At 44.1% G+C, this 23,994-nt stretch overlaps 2 protein-coding genes across 4 annotated transcripts in view; one reads left to right on the forward strand and one right to left on the reverse strand.

Annotated features, from left to right (window-relative positions):
- Positions 1–23,994, forward strand: part of ext1b (exostosin glycosyltransferase 1b) — a 123,039-nt gene that overhangs the window by 91,706 nt on the left and 7,339 nt on the right. The window contains exons 4-9 of the mRNA XM_037092249.1: positions 957–1,076; positions 6,147–6,279; positions 9,854–9,972; positions 14,540–14,635; positions 21,797–21,886; positions 23,578–23,738. Coding sequence (XP_036948144.1) covers positions 957–1,076; positions 6,147–6,279; positions 9,854–9,972; positions 14,540–14,635; positions 21,797–21,886; positions 23,578–23,738 — 719 coding nt within the window. The remainder of the gene's footprint in view (positions 1–956; positions 1,077–6,146; positions 6,280–9,853; positions 9,973–14,539; positions 14,636–21,796; positions 21,887–23,577; positions 23,739–23,994) is intronic.
- The window catches only part of med30 (mediator complex subunit 30), a 60,207-nt gene continuing 48,854 nt past the window's right edge, over positions 12,642–23,994 (reverse strand). The window contains exon 6 of one of the 3 annotated variants that reach the window (XR_005074162.1): positions 12,642–12,698. The gene's annotated coding sequence lies outside the window, so the exon portion shown is untranslated. Of the gene's footprint in view, positions 12,699–16,553; positions 16,603–19,917; positions 19,951–23,994 lie in introns of those variants that run through there. The other 2 variants (XR_005074163.1, XR_005074160.1) reach the window with 2 other exon arrangements.

The raw sequence follows: 23,994 nt of genomic DNA on the forward strand, positions 1-23,994 counted from the left end.
TGCAGAGTCGATAAAATGAGTTTTTCCTTCGTCATTAACCTCTTTTATTAAGACGAATAAACTCACAAATGAACAAAACTACACAGCACTTCAGCACAGAAGTGCACACAAACTGCAGCAAAAATGCATTTCAGCTTTCCTGCCCTAACACAGTTTGATGACTAATATTTGCTGTTGCTGTTATTTTTTCAGTAAATTGGCTGCTTTATTCCCTTGAAAAGATTTAAAATGATGTCCAATTTAAAAACACTAGAGTTTTCCTATAAGATTCTACCTTTTAGAAATGGCATCCTTTGCCACTCATACTTTGGAATAAGACAAGACTGTCAAAGAAAACGTCAACGTCTGGACGCTTCTGACACTTCACATGACTGACAGCAGCTTGTTAGCTTAGCTTAGCACAGGAAACAACAAGCCTGGCTCCATCCAGACGCTCACTAGTTTTTGTTGCTCTTGTTGTTTAACAAGTACAAAAACAAAAAATCATTTTTGGTCCACCATGATGTTTCCTTTTTTTAATTTACACTCTTATTTCTAGTCTTCGTGCTAAGCTAAGTTAACTGCTGCTGGTGGTAGCTTCAAATTCTTCATATCTATTTTTTTTTAAAAAGCCTAGTATGTTTCATAAAAAGGTGAATTTATTCCCTTAAATCACACACGAGGATCTGATACTCGACCTACAACACAAATGGAAACACAACTTTTGATATTAAACTGTTTGGTCTTATTTATTCAGTTTCAGCATTCAGTCTTTTCAATTGTCAGCATCCAAAGACTTGATTAAAACTTGTGACTTGCCCTGGAGGACAGCTCTGAACACCTGCAGTATCTGCTCCAGCCCACAGTTCAGTTCACAAGCTTTTTCTGTCGATGGGAATTTCCCAGAGTGCACCTCGGGGACCAGTTTCAATCTCCCCGTCCCAGATCAGCGCTGAGAGCCGTTTGTCTGTTTGCAGATCCCGACCACCGTCCGCTCCATCCACCAGGATAAGATCCTGTCCCTCAGACAGCAGACTCAGTTCCTGTGGGAGGCCTACTTCTCGTCTGTGGAAAAGATAGTGCTGACCACACTGGAGGTGAGGATTCAACACTAACACACAACTGTCCTTCTCTCCTGCTCCCCCATCACCACTTTATCTCTCAGAGGGGCCGCGGTGTCACAGCAGCAATCTCCGCTTTACTGTCGGGCCAATTTTTTGTTGTCTTTGGCCCGAGACTAAACGCAAGATTGAAGAGGGCTGAAAAGGACTTTTCAGCACATGTTGGAGAACGTCTCACAAGCATTTTATGTTATGTGTATCTTTTACACTTTCTACAAGAGGTATTAGTAGAGGTAGGACATGTTGTAGTAGCTGGTAGATAGTAATAGGATAGTGTTTTATTTGTCTTGCAGTTTCAGGCCGCACAATGGTGGATTCCGTCATTCTGTAGATACTACCAGTGGTATTTTAGAATTTGAATGCATCCTTCTGGTTTTCCCTCTGATGTCCTCTGGCTAGTTTCTGGAAAGATAGCTTCACTGTTTTGCTAACTGCTAACTTCTAACTACTGCCAAACACTCGTCTCCAGGAAGGCTTGAAGGAGACAGTGACAGCTTTTAGTTTTCAGAGAACAGCGGTGACCAGTCGCTCCGTATTCCAGTAGTGACGTTTTTTTCAGGGAGTTTATGAGGTGTTAAAGTCGATAGAAACTTCTCAAACAGCCCCTGTGGTGTCTCGCACCTCTACAGTCACTTTTAGATCCAAAATGGGGTTGGGGTTGAAAGATACTACTCCATACATCGTGTCATAGTGGTCATAGTTGTTCCAACTGGCCACATGCAAAGATTCAGATTGAGTTCCAACATGTCCTACTTGCTCACAAGAAGCGACAGTAGTTGAGAAAACTTCCAAACTGACGTATCGTCAATCAGATAGCTAGTTCTGATCGGTTTCCACACAGTTGAAGCATATTACCCACAGCCTCCACCAGTTCACTAAGACCTGTGTGGAGTAAGACATCTGGGGTTCAGACATAAACTTTTTAAAGAACTTTGTTTGAAGCCTGCTGACACCATAAACGAACACCTTCCATCCCAGCACTCGTGCGTTATAAACTTGTGGTCCTGACTCTGAAAGTTTGTGCGTTTTGACAAGTTTTAAAGGATGGATTAATACCTTTTCCCCCCACCATGAAAGCTGGCTGCGGCTGGATCCACGCCGACCACAGCTGCCGTTCTCCGCGAAGGACAAACCCACAAACCACCAAGACAGATTTAGGTGGGCTGTCACTTTAAGTCCGGACGCCTCCCTCCCTCCCTCTGACCTCGCATCGCGGCGCGCCCGAGGCTTTTGTTAACAACGATCCGGTTAAGAAAAAAATTTGCGATTGGGAAAAAAAACAATTTATCCGTCCAATCCCCAGCCCTCATTATTCAGTTTAAACAAGTTGTTTATAGATGCAGGGATAACACCTGGGCTTACTGCTCGCTTTCACGCCGTGGTTACAAATGTCTTCCTCTTCCTGCCCCGCGCATCCCATCACGCATTTCATTTCCTCTCTCGCCGCGCCGCTAAAGCCTCGGAGCGAGATTACCGTCGACGCCGCAATCTTACTTATGGTATCACCTCGCAATATCTCACACACAGAGCCCCGGCACGCTCTTAAAAACACACAGAGTAATGCGTCGTGGCGTCGGTGTGTGGAGTCTTCAGGTTTCAGCTCGCTCTACATCTCTGGTGTTTGTTATCACACACACACAGTCGGAAACGCATCTCCATGTGTCAAGGTGTGTCAGCGCAGATACACATGGTACCACCCGGGCATAACCTCGCTGACATGTTGTCACTCAGCGCTAAAGAGCAAGGTGACACTCTGGAAAGTCTCAGCGTGACTCGGAGAGAGAGTGTGTGTGTGTGTGTGTGTGTGTGTGTGTGTGTGTGTGTGTGTGTGCTCGCATTTGTACACAGCGAGGGCTAAACGCTTAATCCTGACTGACTGGCCTGTAAAAAGCGGGTGAGTGGTGGGAGAAAGGGGTGAAGAGGAGCAGGGGTGACACATGTAAATGGCGTTGCCGTGGCAGCCCGCGAGATAACGAGCGACATGGTTTATTCATCCTGTCGAGGCTGCGACCCCCCTGCACCACCTTCCTCCTCCTCCTCCTCTTCTCTTTCCTCCTCACTGCGGATCTGCGATGATACACAACACACTCCGACATCTTGACAGATTGAATCTCCTCCCAAACACTCTTTTTATTGACTTCCCACATCCACTCCAAACTCTCAGCGTGCGTGTGTGTGTGCAGGAGGGAAACAAGAGTTAAACCTACCACGCCGCGTTTCCTGTCAGAAAGCGGAAGCGCTTCGACCAATCACAAGGTCAATATAGGGCCGGCGCCCGCGCTGCCGGTGCACCTATTAAACTCACCTATTAAAGCCGAGCTCACAGTGTACTCCCGGAGAAGCAGGATTTATCTATCATGCTCTAATTGGTTGATTGTGGCTGTTCTGGGGCGAGATTGAGTCGTCCATCATGTCCCGGCTGAGGGCTGCCGACGGGGGAGGAGCTGCAGCCATGCGAGCAAAATTGCCCCTCGTAAGGTGCGAGGTGCTCGGGGTTTTTAAGGTGGCGGGGCGGTGTTTTTATAGGGAACTTAACGGATTCCGAGTTAATCTGCTCGGCCGAGGTAAATGGTTATCGACTGCCCTCGGGGGACGAGGGTAGGAGAAGTCAAAAAATACTCATCCAATGCTGTTTTTTTTTTCTTCTTCTTCTTCTTCCCCGCTCTCTCTCAGCACATCCCCGCCTTCCCCGTGATGGATTTTCATGTTGCTTTCTGTCAATATCATTACAGTGACCCCCCTCCAGGTGTATCATTAACGTCTTTTTACTATTCAAACTCGGCCGGCTGACTCCTTTTCTTTTCCCTTTCATACATCCGGAGCCGGCAGCCGTCACCTCCCCGATTCAATAGCGAAGCCATAAAATATGGCCGCAAAAAAACCTGTGTCTGTTTTACTGAAGCAATTTAGAATGGCTCAAGGGCACGGCAGCAATATCTCTTTTCCTCTCTCGCCCGCCTGTTCAGCAAGCGGCCCCGGCGGGCGAGCCGAGGAAAACCGCTCCCACTCTCACGTCCGACCGTTTGACTGACTGCTCTATTTGGGCGCAGGAAGGATGGAGGCAGGCCTGACTGACTGGTGCTCTTAGATACAGCTGATGACTTCGTCTGGCTCGTTCCTGATGGCCTCCGTCTGTCCGTGTGACTGACCAGCGCTGATGCCTTTGACTTGCTGATCTGTTTACAAGGCGAAAAAAAAAAAAAAAGAAAGCAAGCCCCTCCTTTCGGTCTGTCTGCAGAGGAAACATCACACAATAACACAGATTTATTTCAGCTCGGCTTTTGTGCAGCAGCGATTTCACTCTTGACACGATCGATAGCTGCTATTGAGGTGATACAAAGCAAACATTTGGAAGGCTCAGTCGGCTTCTAACTTTCATCTCGACGCCTACAGACTCACTTTCATATCAGTTTTTTTCCTGCCGCCCTAATTCACTGACTGGGTTTTGAATAACACTCTGAATATCGTCCCGAATCGAAAAAAATGAGGTTATTGAGAAGTTGGAACATTAGCCGTGTTGGCATTCATTCACATTTATTACTATCTCTTCTTCTTTCTCTTTTTTTTTTTCCTGTGTGTGAAAAACTCATTTCGCAGTGTGAAATGTTTTATAGGTGCGATTACAAGGCTCATTGATCAAATCCTTAATATTTCATCCGCCATGATCTGAAAGGCAAGCGTTTGTTCCTTTATCAGCGCAAATATGTCTGATTTTTACGAGTCTCCAGTGATTGGAGGGGAGCCTTATTCAAACGTGGGTTTAGTGAGGGTTTTTTTTTTTTTTGGAACTCGCCGTCTTGAACTGAGGAGGAAGCCTCACAAAACAGGAAAGTATACAGTATACAGAGACTCCACGGCATGAGTTTAATCCTGGCAACACATGAGTCTGTCCGGTAATGTGGCTGTCAGAGCAACACGAATCATCAAGAATTCCTTTAGAGGCAGATCAAACTTGTTTTTTCCCCAGCCTGTCAGCGAATGTACCTTCTTTTTCTGTTGGATTTGTTCGATAACGATTGTTCTACATGTCCATAATCTTGTATGTACGGCGTATTCCCTGTGATGTTGGTCACGTACAGTATTCTGTATGTGTGGATACATTTCCTTTGATGAATCTTCGACATTAAAACTAAAGACTCAGGAGTGAAGCAGCTGTGGAGTCGACTAATGATTGTCCGCAAGAGATAAAGTGTATAATTGGGTTGTTGAAGAAGGTTCTCAGTCATCCAGGTCGCGGTAATGACGTGCTGTATCGTAGGCAACTGGACTTGTTTCAGTTTCTTGTAGACGCTTCATTTCTCATCCAAGAGCATTCTTCAGTTCTGACTGCACTAACTAATTAACACCATGCAGCACCAATATAATTGGGTTCTACCTGTCTGGGCGGGGCATGCGCAAAGAAAAGTTAACCAAAAATGAATTCATTCATTAATTATCTATTTGCCCTCATTCGTTTCATAGCCCTCAAAACATTTCTGGAGCTTCACAGTGAAGCAGCGTTGCCGCATCCTTCTCAACGACAGAAGCCTCGAGATCGAAAATAGATTTGGGAATAAGTTATTTACACACTTTGTGCAGTGGAAATCTTCACTGTAGCTGCTCAGTTAAAAGTATTAGCTTGCATTCCATTGCAAGTGGCAGTTTAGGAGAATGCTGCAACACTGTTTTGTTGGCGAGCTCCAGAAATGTTTTGCGGACGACTTTCCATCAGTATGGGGGTAAATAGATAATGAAAATGAGAATTTTAATTTTGCTGAACTTTTCCTTTAACCTATATTAAGGCCAAAAGTTGGGATATTCAACTTTGAGTTGTATCCTGTGACCACACTGTGCTTATGCGCTGGTTTGGTTTAGGCATGAAACCATCAAAATAATTGTCCTGAGGTCTCCTTCAGTATGTCCCATTGTGTGACGCCTTCACCAAAAACAAAAAAAAAAATGGAGAGATACTTTTAGAGTGTTGATTTGTATCTCTACGGTCTCTAAGTAGTTTATTTGTTGGTTAATTTTCTTGTCTAATGTGTCGGATTCTCTTTCCTTGTGCAGATCATCCAGGACCGAGTGTTGGAGCACGGCTCCAGGAGCAGCCTGATGTGGAACAGTCACCCCGGGGGACTCTTCGCCCTGCCACAGTACTCTGGATACCTGGGAGACTTCCCCTTCTACTACGCTACACTGGGTCAGTAACACACACATACAGCTGAACTGCACACAAGGGCTGTTACGTAACAGCGATCACACCTCAACTGTACACACCTGCGCAGCGACGAGCTGATCCGTAGAGGCTGGTCAGAAAAGTTTCTCCTGAGACGCTTTCAGCATCGATCATTCCGGCACCAGATGGTTTGTCACACTTCTTTTACAAGAAAGCTCTGTGTTTTTTTTCTGTGGATTTTCTGGACCTTGTCAGAGCGTCAGAAATATGGCCTCCAGCCCTGATCTGCTGGCCTCCTCGAACGGCTGCGTCTAGCAGCAAGTGGAGTGGAGGATCGGGCCTTTGACGGATGTTTGTGTTAGTCCTGCCGACGCACCAGCCCGTCCATCATCGGGTTTTCGAGTCAGCATTGCTACTACTGCTGCCGCTACGGTTCAGCAGCGCCGAGTTTCCCCCCACCCCGCCACATATTTGTGACCCAGGAACCTCCCTCTCCATCCCTCTCTTCTTCACTCCATCATCATCGGCACGCGCTCAAACGCAGAGGCGGAGGTAGCACGAACGCCCAAATTCAGTTGATCGAGCACCAGGGCGGACAGCCGATATTAAAATGGATGAGCACGGTGGATTACGGCGCCGGCGAGTTTATTTGTTTGTCGAAGAGGAAGCAATTAAAACCGGGATGGGGCGTTTAGGAGACGGTGGCTTGTCTCTGATGGGTAAAAGAGTGAAATCAAAGAGGCGAAGTTTGTTTTCAAGTGACACTTGTTCTCTGGGAGCAAATAACAAGATGCACACTCACTCTCATCGTGTATGTTAACACTCAGACAGACGCAGCAGGAGTGCAGCTTGTTTCTGTTGCCTTTGTAGATTTAATGTTTCATTTAGAAGCTTGTAACAGTATCTGTACTTGAGAATGATAATCCAGCACAGTCACCAGAATAAGATGCAGTGACCACATTTTGAGACTGCAGTACAACATTTGTAAGCGTGATGCCGCTGGATCTTATTGAAGGAGACCGAGGGACAAGTTCCAGCTGTGTGTTGCTACAAAAATTTAATATTTTTACAAAACTTTTCAGGAAATCTCCATTCTTGTGTAGCAAAAAATGGCTGATATTTCTGACAAGACTTCAGGACATTTCCTGCGATGTTTGTGGCACCAAAAACGGATATTTTGGACGACCTCCAGACATGGCCGGCTGTGCCTGGCAAAAAAAAAGTAATAATATTTTTGACAAGAAACCAGGAATTCTCAAGCATGTTGGTCTTTTTTTTTGTTTTTACCAGACTTACAGACATCTCCAACCATGTTTTTGGTGCCCAAATCAGGTATTTTAGGCCAAATCCTTAAGCAGAGCACAGAGCATTCATAGGTGTGAATGGCAAAAGACAAAAAGGCAGGAAAATCTACGGCTCCACTATGTCTCTCGTTACATTTATTCTGTCCCGTTGTTGGCTTCAGCTAAGAAAGAGATAGTACCCCTTGAGCATTAGAGAACTTTTTACCATTATTTCCTTTATTATTATAGATTTCTTATAGAAACAGAATCTGTTTCAGAAGTCAGTGTCTCATTCGTCCAGTTTACTAATACAATCTGCTAGTTTGGAGTCACAGGTCCACATGACATGGAAGATTTTGAAAAAAACTGCAGTTATTTTGTATTAATATATTTATGTCTCTGGGAGGTGAGGTAACCGTCCCCCTGCTGCTGCTAACACTGGGCGAACCTCAGTAAAGTCGCGGCTGGACCCGAGTGAATATCTGCCGAATATCCAACCTAAAACTAACTTCACCTCGCTTCGATGAGTCGCCAGTTGCAGCCCATGAATAGGATGACGAGGATTTCAGTCACTCAACAAAACGGTGACTTGAAGAAATTATACAAATAGCAGTAATGACAATAATAATCAATTTACCAAGTTTACCAATACCTGACCCTTGCCGTGCGCAACCTTCATTAAACTTACTGTGTAACTGCCAAGACACCTAGACTGTGACTAAAAGTTTGTGGAGAATACAAAAAGACTTTGGAGCCTGTCTGCAGGCATTTGCTCCCATTCAGGGGAGGTCGGCCGTCGGTGTTGGCTGATTAAAGTCTGGGTGTCATCCCCCGAGCTGCTGGATGGGGCTTCAGGTCACGACTCCGTCTTCCAAAACACGGAAACTTAATGAAACTGGAATGAGAATCTGTTGTTTTTCTTGTGCACAGGGTAACTGTCCTGGGCCTTCCCTCAAGTCCATTGCTATAAGGTTGGAAGCACACTGTCGTCTAAAATTGGTAAATTGTTCCCATCCAGGTCTCTATCAAAGGGTCACAAGATAAATCTGAGGGCCTGCGGGGAGGATTAACAGGATGCCAGGAAAGAAAAGAACAATTTTGTTTGAATTTTAGTTGAACTTTGCTGTGTTCTTGTGAAATGTTGGGCGTTTTTGCCTTTTGTTTTGTCGTCTGATAAGAAGGGAAATCCCCCTGTGTGACCATCGGCGCAAGTAGTCACTTATTCATTGGGTCATTTTAGAGGTCACGAGCCAAATCGCTCCAAATATCAAAACGAAAACTTTCCGTGTTTGAAACAAAGTACATAAAACAGGTGTGTCCATAAACTTTTGGCCACATAGCGTCTCTTTCTGGGTATTAAAAGTCCTCTAGTCCTAAATTAGCCCTTCCTGTCGCTGCAAACATTCAGCAGATGGGATGTGCTGATACAGGCTGTAATTAAAAGCAAAAAAAGCCGCAGAGATTCAGGCACTGAATGCAGAATGCATCTCCACATCCTCCAGGTTTTTGTTCAATATTTCATGAAAGTGTCTTTTAACGGGGCTTGTTGCACAGTTACATCCCAGGTGTTTAGAGAAAAACTCTGCACACTCTTAACTTTTTCTCATCACAAGCTCACAGGAAAGAGTTTACCAAGTTTTGTTTTTTATTTTTTTATTTTTTTTAAGACTGCAGATATTTTCCTCATCATAAAAAAAGTTTCTTGGTGGCGGAAAGGAGAGCGTAATGCGTTCTCCTCCGCGCCATGCTTTGTTGGTTCGGGCTAGATTAGATTTAAATTAGAGGGGGGGGGGGTTGAACGTCCTCGATGATCCGTCTTGCTCAATATCTTATTTCCTGCTCATTTTCAGCCTCGATTACTCCGTCCCTACATCAAGTCAGAGTGAATTTAAAGTCACATCAGCACTTAGTCGTCTGCTCGGCGCGATGCAGATACAGCCGAAGAGTTTCCTAAAAATGAAATATTCAGTGATCAAGAGATGTGGCATTTTCAAAACACATTAACGTCGCTGAATATTTTAAGACGGGGGAGGGAGGAGGGGCCTTGAAATCGTAGATCCCTGACAATTAAATCATCTATATTTTTTGAACTGCCGGCAGACTCGTTTCAAGTGATGTCTCTCACTGAAAATAGTTCTGAAGTGTCTGAGAATGAGAGCCTTCAGTTCTCCTCTCGGCTTTTGTTCTCTTCAAAGGGGCCTCAAATGGCACTGATGGCTGACGGTCGGCTCGCCGTGTTCCAGCCGCCGCCGTTTATAGATTCACGACGCCGCGTTTGATGAGTGACCGTCCGTCTTTCTTCTCTTGTGTTTCAGGTATTAAGCCGTACCCGAAGTTCACAGCGGTCATCCACGCCGTCTCCCCTCTGGTGTCCCAGTCTCAGCCCATACTGAAGCTCCTGTTGGCTGTGGCCAAGTCCCAGTACTGTGCACAGGTAAAGGGATTATTCGTGTGTGTGCGTGTGTGTGTGTGTCCTCACCGCTGCATCTCCTGCTGATCTCCACCCTGTGGCTCCACCTAAATTGCGCCCGCATTATGTGGCTCGTATTGGCATCGCATTTTCCGACCAGAGCAACAATAGCACTCATCCTCCATCTCCCTTTGTGTGTGTGTGTGTGTGTGTGTTAACCCTGGTGGATTGAATTAGAGTAGCAGTTTGTAGCGGTGCTACATCTGTCTCCATGGCAGCGAAAACCCCCTTCAGCACAGCTGGAGACGGCATGTATTGATTCCCCTGCCTGCTCCTTACCAGCACGGGAAATGAAATGGAATTTGCTCCCCAGTGGCTGGTTTTTGTGTGTTTGTGTGAGTGTGTGAGAGAGTGTGTGTGGGTGTGTGTCTCCGTTTGTTTGTTTGGCCAGCAGAGCGTATGAGTAAGCGAGGTTGTATTTTGTGTAGGCGGGCTGCGTTTCCGTGCGCGGGCGTGCAGCTCCACAGTTGTGTGTGTGTGTGTGTGTGTGTGTGTGTCGGTGTAATTGTTTGGCCCGTGGAATATAAAGTACGAGGATGTATTTTTTCACGTGGGTGGACGCTTGTTACATGTGTGTACTTCCTACCTGCGTGTACTTTGTGTGTCTGCGGTTGTCCGTGTGCGTCTCTGAGCACATCCAGTCCACGGCTGCAGCGAACGTGTCGGCTACTCGGACACGTGAAGGGCTCGGTTTCATTTGAAATGTTTGATACTAGTGAGCTTAATTTGTTCAATACTCTGTTTTGATTAATATAGGCATATTGTTTGTTAATCCTTTGTTTTTAATGTCCAAAGAAAACTCAATTCTCATGAGCTGAAAGCACTCGATCATACAGCCTAGATCTTCCTCTTTGTCCACCGGTGGGACCTGCAGTCGGAGGGAGGACGGATTCTAACTGATGTCTGTGTTCAGGAAATATTACTCTATCGACAGTTTGAGTTTGTGTTCCAGTGAGATGTTATTGAGTTTATAGTGATTTTTGCTCGCTGCTGTTATTTAAAGCATTAAAGGAGAACTATGTTGTTTTTCGGAAGGGAAGTTTAATCAGAAGTGAAAGATTTTTATTGACTGAACAAACTAAAACAAACGCTCTTTGTGTTCTAAATAAACTAACTGATCTTAAAGGACAACCTACTGTTTGTCTTACATTTGGCGGACCCCGCCACCTCTCTGGCTTCACACAGAGTTCTGTAGACCTTATTTTCTTCTGAGAACAGCTTGTTTATTCACTCATGGAAAAGGTAAATATTTCTGAGTTTGTATTGTCGCCTCTTTCATGTTGTAAATATTAAAGTTTGAGTTTGAAATTTCTTCTCCAAAACTTCACAGAGCCCCTTTAAATTATATTCCTGTACTGTTTTTTTAAAAATAACTTTGTAAAAAGCAATTATTTCGTAATGATAAAGAACTGAACCGACAAGAAGTACCAATAAGAATAGTAGTATTGATAAAATCCTAACGTGAAGGTCCACCGGATCCAGACTGAGCAGTGCGTCACATGACACTCAAAGTGTAAATCGATGGCGTGCCCTTTGCAGCCTGGCAGGAATGTTTCCGAAACAAAGTACAGCGTAAAATTGAGCAAAGGTTTGGACCTCGACCTCAATATGATAAAAACAAACACAACATTTTCTCCCATCACTTTTCACCCACTTCTTTTTGAAGTCATCTGCTCTATAAAACACTGACGACGCGGCCGGCAGCAGGAGGGCAGTGTTTATGAAGCTAGCATTTTGTGATGGCGGTTGTACGCGCTGCCAGCAAAATGTTTAGGAAGTAGACAGTACGAGCTGTGCTGCTGATCTGCTTGCTGGACGTGGTGATGCTGAACAAGCGAGGAAAGCCCTTAAGCAGAGAGTTTGTCGTTTACTGTATCAAGGTGAAGGAAAATGAATGTCGAGCTAAACGCCGATGAGGAAGTGTACAATTTAATTTAAAAATGAAGGCTGATTAAAGCTGTAGAACAAGTGAGCACGTGGCACTTGAGTGGAGATCATCAGCGAGCAAATTTAAGTTTATCGTCTAAATCCACGACTTACCTGAACAAAAAACACAAACAGGTGGAGTAGGGACGAGGGTCATCTGAGATGCAGCGTTCTCATAAGGCCAGGTTAAGTAAATGAGTAAGCTCTGTCCTCTTCTCAACTGTTGTGAAGGTGCTTTTGTGTTCGTCGGGCTGTGCGTGCGTGGTGGAGAGCCAGGTATGCGGCCGGGTTGTGTTTATTTCTTCTCCCATGCTCGGCGTGCAGGAAAAGAAGGAGGTGGTTGCTGCTGGGCTACAAGCGGATGAGGAAAGAAAAGGGATATAAATAAATGAATGGAAGGGGGAGAGAGGAGGAACACAGAGGAGGCTAAATTGGACACAAGAAAGCTTCTTGCCTTCTGACACAGCAGCGGCCTCCTGCTGCGAGTGTGTGCTCGTGCGTGAACGTGTGCACGAGGCGTTTCTTTCCTCGTGCCACGTAAGCCAATGGTTTTCTTCGCCGTTTTTTCCTGCACACACGCACACATACACACATACACACACATGCACACCGTCGGCATCATGAGAGCTTGGAGGCTGGTGAGCTCGCAGAGACGCCATCTGTCTTTCTAATCAAACAGGAATGGAGTGGATTAACGCCTCGTGTGTGTGTGTGTGTGTGTGTGTGTGTGTGTGTGTGTGTGTGTGTGTGTGTGTGTGTGTGTGCGCAGTGATCCACACTGTCTACCTGTTGTTGTTGTTGTTGTCTTACAAATGACAAACACTTTCTCAGCCTCATGAACGACGCTCGTTGCATTCTTTTAATCTATATTTTGCTTTTTAATGATGAGATGATTTTGCCATTCATCAAACAGCCGTGTCATTTTTTTTTTAAACACACAGCTGCTGTAGACATAAAGGCAGCACCTTAACGTAAGACATCCAAATGGCTCCCAGCTCATAATTCAGCAGGTCCAGTCAGGGCTCAGAGTCCCAGAGGGGAATCGCTGCTGCGTGTGACGTAGTTAATGTCAGAATAATGTGAGACTTTATTGATCCCTGCAGGGAAATTTTTTGTGGTTCGCCTCCATCCTCTACGTCTGAGCGCAGTGTCGGCACAGTGGAACGAGGACGGATTATTTTACGGACTTGTTCAAGGACGTTTCAGCAGGGCAGGTGTTCGCTGAATCACAGCAGCCAAACTCTACTTGAGTACATGCTGATAATCCCTATTCCTTTACTTATTATTATTACTAATTGGGCCTTTATTTACTGCAATCAGTGTCACACAATAAAGAAATAAATTTGTAGATTTATCCTGATTTTTTTTTTTACTGTTATGAATTTGTTTTTTCTTTCACCAAGTGAAAATGGTAATGAATAAATAAATAATGTTAATAATGATGATCTACTAAAAGAAAGAAAATTGTGAATTCTGAAAAAAATCATCTTTATATTGCTTTTTTTTAACTTTTTTAATTCAGGAAAAAAAAAAGTTACATTTTGTTTAACTGTCATGAATATGTTTTTTCTCTCACTTGGAAGAAAATGGTAAAAAAAAAAAAAAAAAAATATCTACAAAAAGAATTTGACAGAATTTTTTATTTTTTTTTAACTCCGTTTCACAAATGAGAAAAAAAAATGCTCCTTGAAAATTTTTTTATTGCGCTCAGACTTGTTCCATCTGGCAAAACTTCTTTCCCCCACCAAATCGCAAGTCATAAAATTAAAAAAAATCACGACAGTAAAACAAACATTTCCTTACACTTTTTTATTTTGGGTTTTTGATATTAAAAAAGCTGCAAAACACACACACACCACCCTCGAAACTCTGTAAATACCAATCTTACTACAGCCCCATGCACACCACTTCAACATGGACAAATCCAGTGATTGACAGGCCTGTTTGACATTGATTGTTTGCCGAGCGACAAAGTTTAAATTTGAGATCCTTCAGAAGAACAGGCTGAGTTGTAAGAATGTAAATATGTGTGTTATGGGCAGACAGAAGTCATGTCGTGTGTGTGTACCTCATCTAATATTAACGACGTACATGGTAGAGGAGCAGTGAATGGCGAAGGTTATCGCCATGTGACACTTCCTCGTTGGCTGACCTGCAGGTGGCCCAGCAGCCGTCCAAGTCGCACGAAAAAACATGATGCGACCGCGGCGGCGTAACGCGAGTCCTTCATGTAAAACAACCATCTTGACTGGAGGTGGAGCGTGAATCACGGGCCGGGAAAATGTGTTCGGCAACATGGCGTAGGCAGAAATGAAACCTGACAATGTGGCGTGATTGATCACGGGCCGAGTTGTACAAACCGTTCTGGAACCATAATTGGAAATATTTTATCACTTCGGTTGCCCTTCTGGCTCTTTAACTTTCAATCAGCCTGTAATAAGGTGACATTTGCCGTGCCGCGGGTCACGTAAATGTCACATGTTCAGCGAGCTGATTCGGGGAGCACGCTGGGGAGTGTTGTTTTTGTTCCGGGGGAAATCAAATTAGACACAATGCAGCTAGTGAGCGCGCTTAATAAGATCTTTTCCGTCTGCTTTCTTTTCAGATCATCGTCCTGTGGAACTGCGACAAGCCTCTTCCTGCTAAACACCGCTGGCCCGCCACCTCCGTGCCCGTCATCGTCATCGAGGGGGAGAATAAGGTGACCCTTGACACCGCACTACTCCTCCTCCTCCTCCTCCTCCTCCTCCTCCTCCTCCTCCTCCTTGGTGTTGATCACTATCACTTTCCAAATCACTCATCTCATGCAACACTCAGAAACTGCAAAGCTACTGCATCTCCGCACGTTTTTATTCAGTCTGAAGGTTTCTGGGAGTTAATGAGGTTCGATTTGTGCCGCGCTGATTCCATTAAAGGACAGTTTGTGTGATTTTAATTAAAGCTCAGTAATGAGAATATATACACTGAGAGGCTATTGCGAAAAGATAAGGAGAATATAAACTGAAGTAGCATTTATTTACTTTTCATGTATATTCTGCTGCTGCTTCTCGACTTTAATCACAACAAAGGATCTGATTAAATCAAAGAAGGTGGCGCGATTTCTCTCGGGGAAACGCGCCGCAGAATTGATTTGATTATGTCTCAGGTTTGCTTTTTCTTAATGTGCCCAATAATTCACGACTCATCATATCCGTGCCGCCACCTCAACTTCATAATGAGGAAATCTTTGTCTACAGGGACGCGGCGACAGATTACATTTCATTATGCCCTGTGTATTTCCTTATTGTATCTGGATGTGGGTGAGAGTCTGTATACGAGGTAACGCGTCCTCTCAAGAGTTTCCGTGAGGCAGGTGTTCAACATCAATGTGCCCCGACTCCATTTACACCTGGTATAACCTGGTGTTATGTTTCTGTGTATGGATGAATTATCCAGGAAAAAAAAAAAAAACTAATCTTGTTGCCTGTATTGAGATTGGATCTTTGTCCTCAGTGAGAAACTCAAGTTGGCTGCAAAATCTGCCCCAGACTCCCTAAAAAAATCACCAAATTTTTGGGATTGTTGAGTTAGGAGACTTTGTAAAAACATGTCTACATCAATTTTTTAATTATTGGTTCCCTCTTGTAAATTTGGCATATGTAATACATCAGATTATTCCTATCGTTGTTCAAAACTCTTCTGTCAGCTCTGCCTGGTTTGTTGCAACATCACCACGTGGACTCCTGTGACTAGATCAAATATATTCTCTGTTGACAACAGATTAGCTGCACAGATGAGTCGAGCACACGCTTATTTCTTCCCGTATCGCGTTCATTTTCCATCCAGCACAGCTACACTGAGGACGGTAATCCACAGCTCTGAGAGCAGCTCGTTTTTCATCTTGTCAATATTAAAATTCAGAGTTTTGAATTTCCTTCCCCAAAAACTATGGAGTGCTCCTTTAAAATATGACCCAGAGCTTTAAAAAACACACGAGAAATCCACCTAGAAATAATGTATTTTTTTTTCAGGTGGGCGATATCTGCTCTCTTTCCTTTTGACTGACTGCCACAGAAGACACGTTTGTTTTTATAGAGTTACGCCTCCAGCCAGACATAAACCAGAGCCCGGAGCCCATGAGCATAGCTCAGTGGCATTTATTATGACAACCGCTTTAGCATTCGACACTGAAGAATCTGCCCCCCCGTCCAAGGGGTTTGTTGTGTTTATCTCGACCTTCCCGTGACCTCTCGTTGTCAGAGGCGAAGGTCAGACAACACGGGGGACGAAATCTGCCTTGAGCTCGCTTTTTTTTTTTTTTTTTTTTTTAACAATTTCCAAGCTCAACTTTTGAGGTTGTCGGGAAAAACGGGATCCGGTCAGCTCCATCTGTATTCCGAGACGCGTTGACTCATCCGGCGGCGTCCTCCGCTCTCCTGTGAGGACCAAACTTCAGCTGCCAATCAGAAGAAGTGGTTCTCACATCAGCGTCAGTCACCCGGCGGTGGGCTCGGTTTATGGTTTACCTCTCCCCCGTGGCTCTGAGTGGTTTCTACCAAGCTGTCAATCACAGCGGGGGGGAGGCCTCCGCGTGAGGCTGTGTGTCCGTGAAAAGCGAGCGGAACAGGCTTAGTGTACTGGTGTGCGTGTGTGTGTGTGTGTGTGTGTGTGTGTGTGTGTGTGTGTGTGCGCACGCCAGGCAGCCTGTGGTTTGTTGTGGTTGCGGCGGGTTCTGTGTTTACTGTGGCGAGCCAAGCTGTGTTCCTCCGCCCCACAGAGGAAGAGAGGGGAGGGATTCTTTTTCATCCCATATTGCCATTTTTTTTTTTTTTTTTTTTTTTTTTAAATATCCAGCCACTTTCTTCCTGATCCCGTCTCTCTTTCATCCCCCTTCCTCACTCGCAGATCCTCTTTCTCTTTCTCCCTCTTCCTCTCATCCTCTTTGTGCTTCTCTGGATCGAGGCCTCCTCTCTCACCTCGGGATCGTAGCCAGAATTATGGAAACGCTAAGATCATGAGCCTAAACTCCTCCGTTGCGCCCCCTTCCCCCCATCATTTATTCACTTATCTCAAACGTCTCATTTTATTTCTTCGGTCCAAAGTAAAATTTTAGTGTATGTTTTTTTAATTTCCCAACATTAAAGCCTGCTAATTCTGAATCAAAGCCCCTCCATGCTGCCAGCTTAAATCCCTGTTGCAAGTATTTAATTTATTTACCTTGTTGACCCAAAAGAAGTAGAATTTAAATATATTTAGTCTAAAAATACCAGACTCAGCCTTCCCCACAAAAAGAAAACACTACCATGTCTAGGTTTTTTAACTGTATAATTAAAACCTCCCCGCAGGTTTCTTTAAGAAAAACATGTTGAGTTGCAGCAGGAAATGGAAGTTTTCAGGGAAAGTCGACAAAATAAAATGTTGTGTTTTTCAACCTCTATCTTATTCATACGCTCAGGTGGGGAAGCTCGACTGATGAGATGTAATCGTATAAATGTAGAGAATCTGACGTCTTGCTATCATGTCACCACCTGCTGATCAGGCAGCAGCTGAGAAGATGGTGGATTGTGAAAATCTAGAGGGACGTGTTTTAAGTGAAAATATTGTATTTGCGAATCCGTTAGCTCACATTAGCCTTAAAATATTTCATAGCTAACATTATCCTTTCATTACATCCAGTGCGTTTCCCTTCCAGGCTTAAATAAGTGTGTCCAAGATGTGTGCTGATCCCTCCGCAGCTTAAAATAGTCCTGAATAAAAATGCACCACTTGCTTCCAAAAATGTGAAACGATGTCCAGGATCAGAACGAGTTTGATTTGACAAATCGACATGATACTTTCAGCGATAGTATCGTGTAAAAAATATAGTGTATAAATGAGTGAGAACTGATAACGTGTACACTGTACATGTCTGTCATCAGGGTACAGTGGCTAGCTGTAACCATGGTAACAACTGTGTGACAGGGGTAACAAACTCGGTGCGTCTCTCTGTAAAACACAGATCACCCGTCGGGTTTCGGGTTGGTTTCTGATGTTTTGGTTCGGGGACTGTTGGCCGAACTCTTGAGGGAACCAGCGAGCTCGGGGCTGAGTGGCAGAGACGTGGCAGCGTTGTTGGTTTTTGATGTTTTCGTTGTAAACAATGAAAAAAACATGACACCAGTCTGATCCTCGAAGACGTTTCCCTCCGTCGTCTTCTCTGGCACAAGAGCTCTGGTTGATTTAAGCCATGTGAGAATCTTAATACGGTTCACAGACTCTGGTGGTCCTCTGTCCTCTCGGCGTCTCTCCTCTGCTGCTGTCCTTTTTCGAGGGGAGTTGAAGTGCTGGAGGCAGATTCCTGCTGTAAGAGCTCACATTCCTGGAGAGCTCCAGGAAGCCCCAGGCTAATATGTCGCACTTCTAACGTTACAAACCATCCGGGGGTTGGAAACACCAGCCTCTCATCTTCTCTTTGTCTTTTATTCGGTCTCTCCCCCCCCACCACCATTTTTTTTTCTTTCCTCGCTGTTTGTCTCGCTGTCACTCCCCCACCTCCCGTCTCCTTTCTTTTGCTCTCTCTCCAACTCTTCTTCGCTGGTATTGTCTCTGACACGTTCTGCTAAAAACAAAGTGGGAAACAAGGAGAAGTGGAGCGATGGGACTGTTTTGTTCCTCTGTTTATGCGAGCGGGGGAAATTACCGCAGTAATGATGACACTTGAAATGAGAGGGAGGTTTTTCTCCTCTTCCCTCTCAAATCTCCTTTTCTTCGCCTGTAAATACAACTGTCACTCACACGTCTGCTCCTCCACACTGTTACAGCGCGAGTGACAGGCTGAACTTTCAGCCGCTGTTGTGCCTCTGGAGGGTTTTTAGGGGGAAAAAGAGGAGACGTAGATGGTACTTGACCTCATCGACAGCTCTGTCACGTCCCAGCTGGGTGAAGTGGGAGACGTGCATGTAAAATTAAGATCTGGATATCCACGGTTATTACTTTATTATGGTTATTACTTATGACTTTGTTCTTTGCTGCATAAACAGTGAACCATTGGATTTGAGTACCAAGTGAAAAAAATAAGAGTTCAGAAGGGGGAAAAACTTTGTGAAACTGAGAAACTTTTTTTTTTAGAATGTTTTTTTTTGTTTTGTTTTTCCAGGATACCTTTTTTTTTTTTTAAACAGAAGAAATTTTTTTTTCCAAGGCTCATTTTTTCAGGAGAATATTGTTTTGAGTAGATTCTCTTTTTTTGTCCAAGGATTTTTTTTTCACAGATTTTTTTTCTTTTTTTTAAGGAGTTTTTTTTTTTTTTTCAAGGTAAAAGATTTTTTTGAGAGGATAGTTTTCAGGTGAGTTTTTTTTCCAGGATTTTTTTTTTTCACATGTGAAACAGTGGAAAAAAAGTTTTGTATTTGTTTCTGTATTGCCCATGGTTTTTTTTTTCTCTAATTTACACATGGAATTTTGGGGGGGGATAAATGAAAAACATTTAATTAATTAATATTGGTCTGAAATTTGCTGGAAAACTTAAACATGTGCAAAATAATGAGAACCTGTCCTTCGTCCACGAATCGGACAATCATACATCGGACATCTTTGCGTTATGGACTGTTGGTTAAACAAAACAAGCGTTTCAAATACACCAGTGTGTTAACTGGGACATTGTGTTGTGCACGTTCAACATTTTCTGACATTTTATGGTTAGAAGTCATCGTTAGCTGCAGCTCTGGGCTCAATAACAGGCTGTGCACAGCTTGACGGTATGAAGCCATTTATTCTCGCCTTTTTGCGCAGCGTTAGTCGTTGCTCTGGGCTGTAGGAGTGATGAAGACCTGTTCAGAGTGGGGTCACTCCGCTGGAGCACAGCAAGCAGACAATACCAGGTGTTTACAGAGAAAACAGGTCAGCAGTGACTATTCTTGAATGTAAATGTAATGGCTTTCCAGTGCTGGTGATGTTTTCAAAAAGTATTCTCGCGGAGGCCTGACCTTCAGAGCGTCGAACAACTAGTTGTTCCGGGCTGTTAACGTGTGTGTGTGTGTGTGTGTGTGTGTGTGTGTGCGTGTATACGTTGTGTTATCCGGATGTGTTTGTTTTGTCCTGCCATTAAAGCTGTGCACTCGTGGGAGGTTTCTCGTTTGTGTGGGAGGGTTGTTTGAGTTCGAGCGCACACATCTAGTTTTCAGTACGCACACTCAATGAGAAGCTGCTGTTTCTTTCTCTTCCGAGCGCTTTTCATCACCAAAGACTTTACCGTCTAAATATCCCCAAGATGTTGATCTTTCCCATCCACCCACCAGGCCCCGGCCACCGTCACTCTCCCTCTCTCTCCCTCTTTCTCCCTCTCTCTCTCTCTCTCTCTCTCTCTCTTTCTCTAATTCCGCTTCCAGTAAATATTCAAGGGCCGTCACGTGTTTGGTTTCATTTGCCCGCAAATAACCTGTACCATGTTTGGTTTTTAAACACCAGTGAAGAGGGAAAAAAAAAGGTAGATTGGTGCCACATGTAGGACACATGACTCGGCCTGTAGGTGTCTGGCTGTGTTGTTATCGGTTTTAAAATAGAAAAGCCAGCCGTGCAGCAGTAATGGAAGCTTGTATCGGCACTCTATCGCTGTAGAAGATGATAGGAAGCGGCACGCAGTGAAGTGTAAGACGTTTGGCTTTTATCTCCATCTCTGTGCGCTGCTGTTGTGTCGACGTCCTGGCTCGTCGTCCGCCCTCGATCCCGTGAATTTATGAGGAATCATTCAAAAAAGTCCCCACTGTTGAAGCTCTGGATGGACGAATGGATTGTCCGTTTGGGGGTGTGCGTGTTTTCCCCAATATGCTGTAGATAATATGTTAAATATGTCCTTGTTTTGTGAACCCGGTCAGCATATGTGTCTGTTGATGTTTCCTGTTTATTCATGTTCTATTTAGCGGTTTTGTTGCTGCCATTAATGATCACAAAAGAAGCACTCAGATCTTGTTGTGCTGTGAAGTTTTAATCTGCCTCACATCCTTCTGAGCTGTGACTGTAATCTGATGTTTTGGTTTTTTTCAAACATGGCCGTTCACTGGAGATAAACAAACGTTAGGAGGATGTAACGTTACATATGAAACTGTGACGGCAGGATCCGCACATGTAGAGGTAACACAACCTTGATTCCTAAATCGAAAAGCGATCGAAACGAGCTGACCGGTACAAAGGTAACTCCGTAACAGCATCGGAGATGTTTCAGAGATCCTTTATTGATTTCTTGGAGAAGAGGGTTTACTCCCAGTGGGGGAAAAAAACTGAACTGAACTGATAACACTCTCAAAGATCCTTGATTGTTTTTTCTTCTAACAAATGCAATTTCCTTTTTAAATACAGTAAGATGAGAATCTTGCCTGAGGTCGTCTTGGGCGTCTCCAGAAGTAGCTACGAAGGGCTTGAGGGATCATTTTTATTAATTTATTTAATCATTTTTAAACCAAAGGCCTGAAGCTGAATACGCAGCGGAAACCAGATTGACCAATGCGTTCACTTTGATTTGATTGTTAAAAATGGCAGATGTTTGACCAAAAAAAGCCCATATTTAGAAGGAAAAACCTGACACCCTGCAGTGATTTTTGAATGACATGGAGCTATTAATGTATCCATGGAAACATTCAATAGAAGCTGTCATCTGTGGGAACAAACACCTCCGCACTGTTAAGATGCAAAAATATGCATTTTGATAGAAAATAAAAGGCGACACAATGTTGAAGATTTCCTCCTTGGAACCATAAAAAAAGTGGTTTCACTCTTTCTTTTTTTAATTTGTTCCAGGCAGCTGAAAGATCACAAACAAGGAGAGGAGAAAACCTCGATTGTTGTTTTGATAATGATGTGGGGTTTTTTTTTTAAAACTCTTCGCGCTCTTGTGTTTTCTCCTCTGCAGGTGATGAGCAGCCGTTTCCTGCCCTACGAGACCATCGTGACCGACGCTGTCCTCAGCCTGGATGAAGACACAGTGCTGTCCACCACAGAGGCACGTCATAATATGATAAAAATACAGTAGGAAAAAGAAAAGTCGCCTCTTTCTCTCTTCTTTCTGTCTCCGTAGTCTGGTCCTCTCGAGACAAAACACAGTCGCAGACTCTCTCTCTCTCTTTCTGTCCCAAATGCAACTCTCTGATTGCATTTTCCCTCAATTTTTTATCACTCTTTTCTGTTTGTCCCTGGTGTTTTCAAGTTATCGCTCAGAAGCTCGATTTAAATTGCTTAAACTACTCTATCTTTCTCTCCCAGTGCCTTACTTTTTCCTCCCTCCTCATCTGCCTTTCTTTCTCTTCCTCTGGTTTCTTTTCTCTTTCTTTTCTTTCCATCTTCCACTTCATGTCTTGGCGCCCGCAGTCCCACTTGCACCTCCCGAATCCCCGCTTTGGGAGCAGCACTGTTATGGGCGATTTTTTGTTGTTTTTTTTTGTTTCCGCGTGCTGTCGGGACTGTTCCCTGTTTTTTCCCGGGGACATGTTTTGGCGCGGCACCATGGGAAGCCAGATGCTGCTTTGAACAGTGTAGAATTAGATCTCATAAAGGCTGTTTTGTGCGGAGGATCAAGATGGCAAGGCGAGAGTTGGCATCCAAGGGAAAATCCAACAGCCCCCCCCTTAAAAAAAAACGGATCGACCCACGTTTCTCCCACGGAGAAAAACTGGATCGCCGATACAAAGGTTTTTTCCCCAAAAGTTTTTTTAGAGCCCGGGGAACATCAGTGCCAGGGCAAGTTGGAAAAGAAACTCAGCCAAAAATACCATCACAGGTTCCTGAATAGTCTCCACATCTATCGGCCGAATGTTAAACCTCACAGGATAAAAGTGTCATGAGTGGCAGTTTCTCCCTTCGCTTTTGACGGACAGCTGTCAATAAAATGCTAAACTAGCCTCCAGTTATTGTAAATACTTTTGTTTTCTATGATCCCACGTACCCACTTTGTAGGAAAAACACTTCTCGCACTGTAACTGGATCGTCCTTCAACTACCTTTTTCTTGGATTAAAGGCGAGAGCAGAAGAGAAATAGGAGCTTTGTCTTCTTTACCTTTGGGACTTTTGTTTGTAGAGATGATAAAAATAATGTGCATTGTGTCTTATGGTGGATTTTTGACATAAGTATTCATTAATATACCGACTCTCTCTGTGCATTACAGGGCGATAATGTGGCGTGAGCTGTTTGTGGAGCCGCTGAGGCCTTTTTGATGTTTTTCGTCTAATTATTTGATTGAGCGCTTTGATCGCCGCCACAGAAGTTGGCTGCAGGCAGCTGCTTAGGAAAGACTGCTTTGTGTTTGATGAGGTTTTCGCCTTTGTTGTATTTTCACCACGGCCGTGTTGGAGTGTGCACTTCCTTTGTTACTCCTCCCTGGCGTCTCTTTCTGTCTTCTGTCTCTTTTTTTCTTACGCACTATTGTAAACTGTGAGTAGATACAGTTTTTCAAATTTAGAAAAATGAAGGCACAAAGAAAATGTATCCCATTACATCCAGGAATACTCTGCGGTTAAACCTTAGACTATTATAATGTCTTTTAGTATTGTTTTAATAAGTCATTTACTAATGCTTTGTAAGCTATACCAGTTTTAAGCCAATAACAAGAGTAACATTTGGTGTGTCAGGTTGTAAAAATACCTTAACCATCCTGGCAACCCTGGAATTAATTTCAAAATCTCTTTCTGTCTGTCCAGGTGGATTTTGCCTTCACCGTCTGGCAGAGTTTTCCAGAGCGAATCGTGGGGTACCCGGCTCGCAGCCACTTCTGGGACAGCAACAAGGAGCGCTGGGGCTACACATCCAAATGGACCAACGATTACTCGATGGTGCTGACCGGGGCCGCCATCTACCACAGGTACAGTACGCGCCATCAAACTGTCTGATCTGTGGAACTCGGTTCCAGTAGAGCTGTTTAGCTCCACGTCACTGTTCACTTCCGCTCCGCTGTTTTCTTTCATGCTCTTTACTTCTGTTCCCCTTCTGTTATACGGGGATCACAGCTCCGCTCCATTCTGCTCTCCAGTGTTCAGTTGTCTTTCTTTTGATACAACACTTTGATGCAGTGATCTGTAGATTATGAAAGTAGGTGTGATGTTCGTTGTGTAGCACAG

The sequence above is a fragment of the Acanthopagrus latus genome, chromosome 3 (genome assembly GCF_904848185.1).
Source record: "Acanthopagrus latus isolate v.2019 chromosome 3, fAcaLat1.1, whole genome shotgun sequence".
Lineage (NCBI taxonomy): Eukaryota > Metazoa > Chordata > Actinopteri > Spariformes > Sparidae > Acanthopagrus > Acanthopagrus latus.